The following is a 14,165-nucleotide window of genomic DNA, read 5'->3' as shown; positions in this document are numbered from 1 at the left end:
GTGTTCCGATGCAAAACAAACTATTTTATTACGCACTCTACTGTCACACAAACAACGCCTTCATTCATCTTTCACTCGTCCCTCTTTAACTACGTCATCCCCCGCTAAGGGTCACGGCCGGGAGATGTAGTAAACACCACAATAGGCTAGGATGCCGTGAATCCTGACCCAGTAGCCACTACAGAGTGATGTGTTTCTGTAATAGTTCCGCAGGGTTTCCACACGGCACCCCGAGAGGTGGAGCCGGCGCTCTCCTTTAGTCTATAGTTGCAGTTGTGTTAAAACCCTGCGGTTGAATGAAGCAGAAATTAATGGGTTAAATAAACAGGCCGCCTATATTGTAGGCCTACGTCAAAATCCTTTTAAGACTATTTGTTCCAAGTTGTTAATTTTTCATAAGTGCTGCAGCGATGCTCCGCGTCGTCGCGTACGTTGATCTGACACGACCGTGAACCGAACCGTGTCCATTCCCCCTCTCTCTCTCTCTCTCTCTCTCTCTCTCTCTCTCTCTCTCTCTCTCTCTCTCTCTCTCTCTCTCTCTTCTCTCCTCTCCCTCTCCTCTCCCTCTCTCTGTCTCTCTGTCTCGCTCTCTCTCTCTCTCTCTCTCTCTCTCTCTCTCCTCCCCCTCCTCTCCTCTGTCTCCCTGGGGATGGTGTGTGTGTGTGGCGAGGCTGCCTGCCTGTGAGGATGATGAATGATTCACAGGATCAGCGCCTCCTCGTACCCAGACAGATCTCGAGGTCACACACATTTCACAGACACTTGGCTGGAACATCCACTCTGTCGTCATCCTCCTCCTCCTGGCCGTCCCGCTGTGTCCGCGCGTGGATGTGGGGACGTGATCTCTGGCGGATGTGGGGACCGGCTAATTCTGGCCTGAACACCACAGGGTTTGCACGGCACAAGGTCCTTGAAGTGCTTAAAGTGCTTGATTTTTTTACAAAAAAAAACTCTGGGCCTGGAATTCCTTGAAAACAGCCAATTTTCTTTACAAGGTGCTTAAAAAGTCCTTGAAATTCAAATCAACCATTCGCATTGAATGGTTTGTTCATCCATGATCAAATTGTTCTGAATCATGAAATCGTTTTTTTTTATTTATATATATATATATATATAACGAGTTGCTCTCTCACACGCCTTTCCTCATTTCTTCACGTGTGAAGCTCTAGCTGGCAAGCAGGCCAAGAAGATGCTTAAAAAACTGCATTTAAAAGTGAATTGTATCATTTGAGTGTCATCCTTGAAAATGAAAAATAGTGCTTGGAAAAGTACTTAAAAGTCCTTGAATTTCATTTTGCAATGTCTGGGGAACCCTGACACCAAAACGGCGCTTTTGAATGACTTCACTGTTGCAGACATCATTTCCAGTCTTGGACGAAAACCACGAGAGATTTACCTGAAAAACTCAATAATACAGTATTTATTTCATCACGTTTGATGTTCTCTGGGTTTTAAGTCTCGGCTCGTGCACGGTGTGAAGCACCGCCGTGTCAATCAGAGACTGTCGGGTAAACACACGCTAAACAAAGTGAATCAGAAAGTGCTCTAGCATCTTGTATAGAGCCTCTGAATCCGGTGTCTACGTTTTTATATAGTTTTATAATATATGATGCAGTATGATTATAATATAGTGTCCTCACGGTAACAACTGGAGACACTGTCCTCATGGTTTGTGAGGTGTTCGGGGGGCTGACTGTTCCGGGGGGGTTCACTTCACATGCCTTCCAGCCACATTGTACTATTGTACTTATTTTATGCCTATTCTTAAATCTGCACATTTACATTGCACTACTTTTATTGTCTTTTATACCTATTCTTATGTCTGAAATGTGTGCAATTTTTTTTATTTTGTCAATTTGTGTGCTGATTTTATGCCTGTGTTAATTTTTTATACTAATTGCTGTGGTGCACTCTGGACTGAGAGTACTATGTAGATAGTTATTAATATTTATTATTGTTGTGTTGTAGAAATGTGTGCACATCGGCGACTTCCGGTTTGAAATGTCTGAGTGAGCAGCCTTTGAAAAAAGCTCCCAGTCGCAAATCAAAACAAACGTGGAATAACATGATATGAAAACGAAAAAAGTAAGCATTCAATGACAAAAGCGAGGAAGAACAAGTGGACATATGAGAAAACAAAAAAGACCCAAGAAGAAAAGGAAATAACGAGGCGACGTGAAGGAATAACGAGACGACGTGAAGAAATGGCGCAGCTACAACAAGTCAACACGGAGATCCCCAGCTGGGCTGTGGAACTCGGAGCTAGTATTCGGGACATACAGGCAAGCATGCAAACTAGCGTGAAGGTAAACGAAGCGAACACGCAAAGCAAAGCATACAGAAAAGTATAGACAGACTCAGAGAAGAAGTAAAGAAAGGACAAGACGAACTCAAAGAAGAAATAAATAAGAGACTTGAGTCAATTGACAAAGTTGCTGAAACAGGAGAAAGACACGGTGGCGTTGGAAGAGAGAACGGCCGAGACTGAAGAATGGAGTACAGACTTACAAAAGATTCTAATGGAGACTCTCGAGGAACAAGGGAAGATGAGAGAGAAGTTAACTGACTTGGAGGGGAGATCAAGAAGAAACAATATAAGAGTGTGGGGTCTGAAAGAAGGGCTAGAAGGAGCCTCGATGTCCAAATATATGGAAAGCCTAATCCGAGAGAAACTGGACATGTCACTGTCGGAACACACCGATATGGGAATACAGAGGGCACATAGGATACAAGCACCGAGACCTCAGACGAATGGACCACCGAGAGCAGTCATAATTAACTTCCTGAGGTTTGAAGTCAAGGAGAACATTCTTAAGAGAGCCTGGCAGATGAAGATCGATGTGGAAGGACAGAGAATATCCTTTGACCACGACTATGCAGCGGAGGTGGCTGCAAAACGGCGAAGTTACGCGGAAATAAAAAAGATTCTAAAAGAAAAGGGGATTCGGTTCCAATCACCGATGACCGCTCTGAAAGTGTACTGGCAGGAAGGCACCAAAACCTACAGCAGCGTACAAGAGGCAGCGAGGGACATACATCGGGATGGAGAGAGGACGCCGGGACGAAGAGAGGGGGGGAAACCCACATATACACCCACCCCGATGGAGAGACTGGAGAAGATGCGCAGGTGGAACAGAGTCGAGAAGAGGAGGACGGATGAGCGATGGGGATTGGAGATGATTCGAGACGGAGCAGCTGAGGAGAGTGACAGAGGGACATCGGAGAGAAGCACAGGGAGAGCGCGAGGGACCACGATACTTCAAAAGGAAAGATACGTACAAAACAAAACAAACATTTGACCAAGACCATGACTAAATGTGAAAGATACATAGAAATACACACAACATAGAATATGAGTAATTGTAAACATAAAAAAAAAAAAGATAAAACTTAAACAGAGAGAAGACATGTGATACACAGTACAAATGAATGTGGACATGAAAATGACTGATTCTATGTCTCTGAAAATGACTGACGGAGAGAAAAACACACGTTGGACAGATTGTGTATGTGTGTGTATATATATATATATATATAATAAAAAAAATCCATATTACCGGGAGCTCAAGGACAGGGCAGCACACAGACAATGCTGGACTTACATGGTGAGCTTTCTTTTTTAGCCACTAGGGGAGCCCTGTCACTATGAGAGCCTTTTCTCCCCACCCCCTAGCAGGGGATAGAGCAAAGAAAATAATTACCTCTGACACCATGGAATTGTCAAACTTTGTGAATGTTGTAAATGTTTATTATAGTTCTTTGAATGTAAGTCGAGTAGAGTTAGCAGTGGCTACAACTACAAATATTATTTTATGTGACATGGGTAGAACGGGAGATCATTTCGAATGGAAAGATGACACAAATTAAAGGTATTAAGATGATGTCGCTGAATGTTAATGGAATGAATAATCCAATCAAAAGGAGTAAAGTGATGACGAAGCTTAGAAAAGAGGAGGCACAGGTTATTTTTCTACAAGAAACCCATCTAATACAACAAGAACATGAAAAACTGAAGAGATTCGGATACGAGAATATGTTTTATAGTTCTTTTAAACAGAACCTTAGGAGAGGAGTAGCTATATTGATTAAGAATGCAGTGAAGTTTGAATTGATTAAAGAAGTGAGAGATAAAGAGGGGAGATATGTAATGGCCAAGGGGAAAATGGAAGGCCAAATGGTAACATTAATGAATATATATGCACCCCCAGACAGTGAGAAATACCTATTTGAAACAATCTTTGATATTATAGCAATGGAAGGGGAAGGCGTTTTAATCTGTACAGGAGACTTCAACGTAGTATTGAATTATGACATGGACACGACAAGCACAAAGAGATGGAGAACACACATCAGCAAATATATGAATATACAAATGACAGAATTAGGAATCACGGATATATGGAGAGAAACACACACACTAGACAGGGAATACAGTTACACACATTATTCACATCCACACCAGGGTTTCCGTTAGAAAAAATTGTTGCCGGTCTCCGTGACCTGCAAGATTTCAATCTACCGGACAAATGAGATTAATTCCGGTCATAGTTTATTGAGCTTTAAAACAATTGATATAGGCTATATAAAGAATGTCATCCTCAAGGCATGTAGATTTATAATATTATTACTTAAAACGAGGCTACTTTTGCGTATAGTCATTAATATATTCCAAATAAAATAAGTCCCTCGATACTCCGTGCTGCTGCTGACTTGAAATAAAATAGACCGCGTATGTGGGCAGTCGGTCCGACACTAAACAGCAGTCTGTTATAATCACATTTTTATGAGCTAACGAATTCCGTTATATTGGACATTTGTATTAATTATATCAAGCGAAGAACTGAGAAATTTTGCAGAGAGAGATGGCAACATTATCGTGGGTTTGCGTGATGTATATCTCCACCTCCCAACGACTTGGTGCTGGTCATAATGTCCGGTGAAAACAACTCCCTCCAAGCACAACTTGACCACCCGAACCGTACCAAAACAGGCCAAAATTAAATAGCCCATGCGACGAACGATTCATTACATTCGTTTCATCGTTGCTCCACCAAGCAGCCGGTCCAACAATGAAAGCTGTTATCAGCGCGAGCCGGCCGCAGTTAGTTTGCAAGAAGCATCCAGCTGCAGACCCGCAGAGCAGCTTTCCAGGTCTGGGGACCGCACTGTGCCAGCAAAGCTGGTAGGTTCTGTGGGTCTGCAGCTGCATGCCTTCCGCAAATCCAGCAGCAAGCTCTCGCTGAGCGAAGCAACGACAACAAACGCAATGATTGTTTCGTTCATCGCATAGGCCACCCAACTCCAGCCCATCCAAATACAATTAAAATAATCAAACTGTGCCCAGAGGGAACTATTTTCACCGGACACTATGACCGGAGAGATTAAATATGTCGGACTTCAACAGATTTTGCCGGTCAAATACCGGTAATTACCGGCTAACGGAAACGCTGATCCACACACAACATATTCAAGGATAGATTACTTCCTCATGACAACAGGGGACAGATACAGAGTAGAAGATTGTAGAATAGGGGTAACAGACATATCAGATCACAGCGCAACATATCTGACAGTAAATCTGAAAAGTAGACGGAGAAACACAGTCTGGAGACTGAACGTAGGTTTATTGAATAACAAAGGCTTAGTAGACGAAGTAAAAGAAGACATAATAAGATACAGAGAGGAAAATGATAACGGAGAGGTAGATCCAAACATTCTATGGGATGCAATGAAGGTAGTAATACGAGGAAAATTGATAGCAAAGGCAGCACTACTCAAGAGGGCCAGAATAGAGACATACCAGAACTTAGTAAAGAAACTGGAAGAATTAGAGAAAAAAACACCAAAACTCAAAGAACCAAGAGACACTTAGGGAAGTAAAAGACGTTAGAGAAAAGATAAACAAAGAATTACTGACAGAAATTGAGAAAAAGGCTAGATATGTGAAACAGACATACTATGAAGGAGGAACGAGAGTGACCAGACTCTTAGCTAGATGAATCAGAATACAACAGAAACTAAATACAATACACAAAATAAAAGACACAAACACAAACAGGTTACTAAGAGAACCAGCTGAAATAGAGAAGACATTTGTAGAATACTATAAGACACTATACACACAACCGAAAGCGGCAGGAGAAGAAGAGATAGAGACATTCTTAGAAAATTTTTATTTACAATCGATAGGAAAGGAGCAGAACAAAATATTAAATGCAGAGATAACGGAACAGGAAGTGGGAAATGCGATCAGTAAAGCAAAGAACAATAAGTCACCAGGTAGCGACGGATTCCCTTCGGAATTTTACAAAACATTTAGACAGGAACTGAGGCCCATATTAGAGGCAGCATTTAGACACACAATGAAAAAAGGAACAATGCCACCCTCATGGAAAGAAGCCATAATTACTACGATCCCAAAGGAAGGGAAGGATAAGGAACTATGTAGTAGCTTCAGACCAGTGTCCATAGACGAAGACCAGACCGCATTCATTAAAGGAAGAAAAACACAGGACAACATAAGAAAGACAGTGCAGATAGTAGAGGAGATACAAAAAGAAGGAGGAAGTGCAGTACTAGTTAGCCTGGATGCAGAAAAAGCATTCGACAGTGTAAGCTGGATATTCCTATATAAAGTATTAGAGAAATTTGGACTAGACAAAAACGTGATGAAAACAATTAGGGCATTATATCAAGAACCAACGGCAAGGATTAAAGTAAATGGCAACTTGACGGACCCGATCAAACTAGAGAGGGCTACAAGACAGGGCTGTTGTCTTTCGCCGACGCTCTTCGATATATTCATCGAACCACTGGCTCAACTAATTAGACAGACCGAGGACATCAAAGGGGTGGAGATAAGGGGAACGGAACATAAATTAGGACTGTTCGCAGATGATGTGATAGTATATATGAGACAACCAGACACGAGCTTCCCGACACTGATGGATTTACTGACAGAATATGGATATTACTCAGGATATAGACTTAACGTAACAAAGACACAGACCTTAACATTGAACTACACCCCAACGACAGAGATCAAAGACAAATACAAGATTAAATGGGATATGGACAGGATCAGATACCTAGGAGTGAATATTACAAGAGGGGTGGAGGGACTATATAATGCAAACTATACACAGATTAATCAGAAAATCAAACGAGACCTAGAAAGATGGACAGTAATGCCTCTAGACTTTAGCTCAAGGATCGAAATTATAAAGATGAATATATTACCAAGGTTACTATACCTATTTCAGGCTCTACCTATATTAATACCACAAAGCCAGTTCAGGGAATGGAATAAACAGATATCAAGATTCATATGGGGGGGGAAAAGGCCAAGGATAAGATATGTGACTCTACAATTACCAAAGGAGAAAGGAGGAATGGCAATACCTAGTTTAGAAGATTACTACTACGCAGCACAGCTGATAATAGTAACATGTTGGTGCAACGAGAATTATGAAGCCAAATGGAAAGACATAGAAACAAAAAATGAGGGACTCAAAGTGCAGGCACTGATAGGAGACAGGGAGCTATACAGAAGAAAGGAACAACTAATAGACCCAATTACCAAATTCACTATACATATATGGAACAAGATAGTAAAGAAATACAAGCTAGAAAAAGAAACCAAGATACTGAGATGGATAACGCACGACAACAAATTTAAACCAGGGAAAGAAGATCATGGGTTCAAAAGATGGGAGAGGGGGGGCATAACAGCAATATGTACAATGACAGAAGGAGGGGAGATCCAGACTCTACAAAAATTGAAAGAAAGATTCGGACTAGAGAATAGCGACCACTTTAGATATTTACAGATTAGGGACTACTACAACAAGGAAATAAAACTAGACAAAGACAAAGATCAGAATGGGATAATTAAGATGATGGTAAAAGCATACGAAGGAAGGAAGGGGGGGGAGGGATATCAGCACTATATCAGGCAATAATGGACAGCAAGGACATCACAACCAAATATATAAAGGAAAAGTGGGAGAAGGAATTAGAAACGGAGATAACAGAAGAAGAATGGTATAACATATTTAAGATACAACACACAACCACAGGGTCAAGGATATGGAGGGAGTGTTGGGTGGAAAAACATAATTAGATTTTTTGTAACACCAGAAATACAGGGCAACTATACACCAACACAGAAACCATGCTTTGGACAGGACAAGTATTGTATTTAGGGAACTTAACACAGGAAGGAATTCAGGGGAAAGACATATACTTGATTAAGATATTACTAGTAGCAGCCAAGAAAGCACTGACGAAAATGTGGTATAGAGTAGAAGCACACGCGAGGGAACAATGGACAGAGATAGTGGGTGGGATACAGGAAATGGAGAGAATCACACATAGGCTGAGGCTACAAGACGAGAAGTTTGAGTCAAAATGGGAGAAGTGGGAGGAGTATAGGAAAAAAAGAAACGACATCACAGGAGAGTGAAAAGGAGACGAGAAGAAAAATCTAAACGAAAATAAACTATGAAGGTACCAAAGAAACAATGTCACTTTTTTTTTTCTCTTTTTTTGTATATATATATATATATATATATATATATATATATTTTTTTTTTATTGTTTATCTCTTTTTGTTTTGTTTTGTTTTTTCCTTTTCCCCTTTAGTGAATTTATTTTAGGTCAACTCGTCATTCGATTTTGATATTAATTTTTCTACTATCAGCTATATCTTTTAGTTCTTATCTATCGAATTGTATTGTACTGCCGTTTATTATTTTTACCGCCAATTGTATTATTGTATGTGGATGTTTTGTTTGTAAATCAAAAAACTGAAAATAAAAAAATTTAAGTATAAAGAAAAAATTTTGTGTGCATTTGAAATGTCTGTAAGGTATCGACTACATTGAAAATGAGCGTGACCTCAATTGTAATTTCGGGAATAAATAAAGGTTGATGATGGTAGCAACTGGAGACACTGTCGTCATGGTAACTACTGGAGACACTGTCGTCATGGTAACATCTGGAGACACTGTCCTCATGGTAACATCTGGAGACACTGTCCTCATGGTAACAACTGGAGAGACTTGTGGTGTCATTACCAAGACCTTAGCTGTCATGAAGGGTCTGGTTGTTAAGATTGATTTGGTTTAGCGGCTGGGTGGCGCAGCGGACATTGCGCTTGTCACCAACGCAAGAGACACCGGGTTAGACTCCGGCTGTCGGCGTTGCCTCCGGCTTGGGCCGGCCGTCATACTAACTCAATTGGCAGAGTTAGCGGGTGGAAGTCGAAGGGTGGTAATCTGGACGTTGTGGACAGCGACTCCTACAGGTCGGTTGGTGGACGCCTGCACAGCAGAGACAGGAAATGGCGGGGGTAGTGTGAGCCTCCCACACGTTACACCTCGCCAATGAGAGTCCGCGCTGGCAGGTGAAAAGATGTGACCGGCTGCCTCCTCGTGTATCGGAGGGGACACGTGATGCAAGGCTTCTATCCTCCTCCCTACAACCGTCCAGTGGGGGGCATATGCAAGCAACGTTCAAGACAGGGGAGGGGAGAATTGGCACAGTGGGTAATTGGGATGGGAGAAAAAAAGAAAAAGAGGAGAAAAAGTGGATAAAAAAAGAAGAAAGATTTATTTGGTTTATTCAGTTAATTTCAGTCTTTATTAGCCTCCCAAAAAGCAATTAGGTTTTCTCAGCAGGGGAGGGAGCAGACATTTAAAATGCATAGCAGACGACACCCGTGCTAAGACTTGCACAATGATCTCCATTGTTGTGGTTATAAGATGGACGATCGTTCAGTTGGACTTGGCTGATCTCTCTCTCTCTCTCTCTTCCGCTCCCAGATATATCGGCAAATCCGACTCCATCACCATCAGCGTGTGGAACCACAAGAAGATCCACAAGAAGCAAGGGGCCGGGTTCCTGGGATGTGTGCGCCTCCTGTCCAACGCCATCAACCGCCTCAAAGACACAGGATGTAAGGAGCACCAGGGCTTATTCATGTCTGTTGTGTTTTTATCTGTCATTGATTGAGCATGTATGTATTGTATGTATTGTAACGACCATGGATGTCTAGACTCGCTAGCCCTTGACCAATTTACATTTACATTTAGTCATTTAGTCATTTAGCTGACTCTTTTATGCAAAACGACTTACAAGTTCTGTACGACAAGTCATCAGGATGGAAGGGCACAACTCTTATCAGCTGAGTAACAATGTTCATCAAAGTGTTGAGTGCTACAGTGTAGGTTGGGGTCGGACCCTTTAGTTGACTGGCCTCTGTGGCCTGGGTGACCTGGTTAGAGGAGCTGTGGCCTGGGTGACCTGGTTAGCGCTGTGGCCTGGGTGACCTGGTTAGCCCTGTGGCCTGGGTGACCTGGTTAGCCCTGTGGCCTGGGTGACCTGGTTAGAGGAGCTGTGGCCTGGGTGACCTGGTTAGAGGAGCTGTGGCCTGGGTGACCTGGTTAGCGCTGTGGCCTGGGTGACCTGGTTAGCGCTGTGGCCTGGGTGACCTGGTTAGCCCTGTGGCCTGGGTGACCTGGTTAGCGCTGTGGCCTGGGTGACCTGGTTAGCGCTGTGGCCTGGGTGACCTGGTTAGAGGAGCTGTGGCCTGGGTGACCTGGTTAGCCCTGTGGCCTGGGTGACCTGGTTAGCGCTGTGGCCTGGGTGACCTGGTTAGAGGAGCTGTGGCCTGGGTGGCCTGGTTAGAGGAGCTGTGGCCTGGGTGACCTGGTTAGAGGAGCTGTGGCCTGGGTGACCTGGTTAGCGCTGTGGCCTGGGTGACCTGGTTAGAGGAGCTGTGGCCTGGGTGACCTGGTTAGCGCTGTGGCCTGGGTGGCCTGGTTAGCGCTGTGGCCTGGGTGACCTGGTTAGCGCTGTGGCCTGGGTGACCTGGTTAGAGGAGCTGTGGCCTGGGTGGCCTGGTTAGCGCTGTGGCCTGGGTGACCTGGTTAGCGCTGTGGCCTGGGTGACCTGGTTAGCGCTGTGGCCTGGGTGACCTGGTTAGAGGAGCTGTGGCCTGGGTGACCTGGTTAGCGCTGTGGCCTGGGTGACCTGGTTAGCGCTGTGGCCTGGGTGACCTGGTTAGCGCTGTGGCCTGGGTGACCTGGTTAGCGCTGTGGCCTGGGTTCGATTCCCAGCTGCCCCCTGAATTCACTACAGTATTGCCATTCTGTTGTAGCATCGGGGCGATTATAATCAATTCCAGCTGTGATCTCCAAGCAGCCAGTAGACCTTGAGGCCTGAGCCACCAGCATCAACTAAAAGGTGACCCAACGTTGGACTGCGCTCCTCAGCACCACGCCTACCTCACGGAGCCCAGACCAGGGTGTAAGAGGGTCACCGTCTCCCCCCCCCCCAGAACAGAACAGGAATGGCCAATTAGCGGGATAAACAAACGAGATTGGAGGCTTTTAGTGTATGTCTCCTTATGACGGCATCGACTCGAGATGCATGGGTTCTGCTTTTTCATACCGGTTTGACCCCTATCTGAAGGACCCGCCCTCTTTTCTGGATCCTACAATCACAGCTGTTGCTTCCCTCGGACCGACAGCTGTGTTGAGCTGGTGCTCTGGTTGAGCTGGTGCTCTGTGTTGAGCTGGTGCTCTGGTTGAGCTGGTGCTCTGTGTTGAGCTGGTGCTCTGTGTTGAGCTGGTGCTCTGTGTTGAGCTGGTGCTCTGGTTGGGAGCTGGTGCTCTGTGTTGAGCTGGTGCTCTGGTTGGGAGCTGGTGCTCTGTGTTGAGCTGGTGCTCTGTGTTGAGCTGGTGCTCTGGTTGGGAGCTGGTGCTCTGTGTTGAGCTGGTGCTCTGGTTGGGAGCTGGTGCTCTGTGTTGAGCTGGTGCTCTGGTTGGGAGCTGGTGCTCTGTGTTGAGCTGGTGCTCTGGTTGGGAGCTGGTGCTCTGGTTGAGCTGGTGCTCTGGTTGGGAGCTGGTGCTCTGGTTGAGCTGGTGCTCTGGTTGGGAGCTGGTGCTCTGTGTTGAGCTGGTGCTCTGGTTGAGCTGGTGCTCTGTGTTGAGCTGGTGCTCTGGTTGAGCTGGTGCTCTGTGTTGAGCTGGTGCTCTGTGTTGAGCTGGTGCTCTGGTTGAGCTGGTGCTCTGTGTTGAGCTGGTGCTCTGGTTGGGAGCTGGTGCTCTGGTTGGGAGCTGGTGCTCTGTGTTGAGCTGGTGCTCTGGTTGGGAGCTGGTGCTCTGTGTTGAGCTGGTGCTCTGGTTGGGAGCTGGTGCTCTGGTTGGGAGCTGGTGCTCTGTTTGGGAGCTGGTGCTCTGTTTGGGAGCTGGTGCTCTGGTTGGGAGCTGGTGCTCTGGTTGGGAGCTGGTGCTCTGGTTGGGAGCTGGTGCTCTGGTTGGGAGCTGGTGCTCTGTGTTGAGCTGGTGCTCTGGTTGAGCTGGTGCTCTGGTTGGGAGCTGGTGCTCTGTGTTGAGCTGGTGCTCTGGTTGGGAGCTGGTGCTCTGTTTGGGAGCTGGTGCTCTGGTTGGGAGCTGGTGCTCTGTGTTGAGCTGGTGCTCTGGTTGGGAGCTGGTGCTCTGTGTTGAGCTGGTGCTCTGTGTTGAGCTGGTGCTCTGGTTGGGAGCTGGTGCTCTGGTTGGGAGCTGGTGCTCTGGTTGGGAGCTGGTGCTCTGTGTTGAGCTGGTGCTCTGGTTGGGAGCTGGTGCTCTGTGTTGAGCTGGTGCTCTGTGTTGAGCTGGTGCTCTGGTTGGGAGCTGGTGCTCTGTGTTGAGCTGGTGCTCTGGTTGGGAGCTGGTGCTCTGGTTGAGCTGGTGCTCTGTGTTGAGCTGGTGCTCTGTGTTGGGAGCTGGTGCTCTGGTTGAGCTGGTGCTCTGTGTTGAGCTGGTGCTCTGTGTTGAGCTGGTGCTCTGGTTGGGAGCTGGTGCTCTGTGTTGAGCTGGTGCTCTGGTTGGGAGCTGGTGCTCTGTGTTGAGCTGGTGCTCTGGTTGGGAGCTGGTGCTCTGTGTTGAGCTGGTGCTCTGTGGTCCTGCAGATGGAAAGAGGAAAGAATCCTGTTGCTTTTCCTAGAAGTTCCTGACACTGTCGTTTTCCTGGAGCGACACAGGAAACATGAACCTTGTGCCACAGCTGGAAGTGGTTTGCCCCTGCATCTCCTCCTCCTCCTCCTCTTCCTCCTTCTCCTCTTCCTCCTCACCCTCCTCCTCCTCCTCCTCACCCTCCTCCTCGTCTTCCTCCTCACCCTCCTCCTTCTCCTCCTCCTCCTCCTCCTCTTCCTCCTTCTCCTCTTCCTCCTCACCCTCCTCCTCACCCTCCTCCTCTTCCTCCTCACCCTCCTCCTCCTCTTCCTCCTCACCCCTCTCCTCCTCTTCCTCCTCACCCTCCTCCTCTTCCTCCTCACCCTCCTCCTCCTCTTCCTCCTCACCCCTCTCCTCTTCCTCCTCACCCTCCTCCTCTTCCTCCTCACCCTCCTCCTCTTCCTCCTCACCCTCCTCCTCCTCACCCCTCTCCTCCTCTTCCTCCTCACCCTCCTCCTCTTCCTCCTCACCCTCCTCATCCTCTTCCTCCTCACCACCCTCCTCCTCTTCCTCCTCACCCTCCTCCTCCTCTTCCTCCTCACCCTCCTCCTCCTCACCCCTCTCCTCCTCTTCCTCCTCACCCTATTCCTCCTCTTCCTCCTCACCCTCCTCTTCCTCCTCACCCCTCTCCTCCTCTTCCTCCTCCCCCTCCTCCCCCTCACCCCTCTCCTCCTCTTCCTCCTCACCCTATTCCTCCTCTTCCTCCTCACCCTCCTCCTCTTCCTCCTCACCCCTCTCTCCTCTTCCTCCTCACCCTCCTCCTCTTCCTCCTCACCCTCCTCCTCTTCAGTCCCTCTCATACACTGGCAGTGCTCACACATACGCATACTCTCTCTCTCTCTCTCTCTCTCTCTCTCTCTCTCTCTCTCTCTCTCTCTCTCTCTATCTCTCTCTCTCTCTCTCTCTCACACACACACAGTGAAACATACATTGTACACACAACACACAGTACCCACACACAGTACACATTTTATATACACACACACACACATACAGTAAAAACTCACTCACAGGTACACACACACATACACACAACACATTCACAGACGGTATACCACACAGTACACATTTTATATACACACACACACGTCACACACACACACACACACACATCACACATGCGCGCCACAGTCACTAACCTCGGTCTATCTCTGTCTGCAGATC

General features: G+C 46.3%; 1 protein-coding gene across 1 annotated transcript in view; it reads left to right on the top strand.

Annotated features, from left to right (window-relative positions):
* The window catches only part of LOC311240693 (E3 ubiquitin-protein ligase SMURF2), a 212,832-nt gene that overhangs the window by 115,986 nt on the left and 82,681 nt on the right, over window positions 1-14,165 (top strand). Inside the window, exon 4 of the mRNA XM_084329266.1 lies at window positions 9,825-9,958. Within this exon, the coding sequence (XP_084185392.1) occupies window positions 9,825-9,958 (134 nt within the window). The remainder of the gene's footprint in view (window positions 1-9,824; window positions 9,959-14,165) is intronic.

This window comes from Notolepis coatsorum (assembly GCF_963971535.1).
Source record: "Notolepis coatsorum genome assembly, chromosome: 14".
NCBI lineage: Eukaryota > Metazoa > Chordata > Actinopteri > Aulopiformes > Paralepididae > Notolepis > Notolepis coatsorum.
Note: the sequence above shows the minus strand (reverse complement) of the source record. Positions and strands in the feature narration are given on the sequence as shown.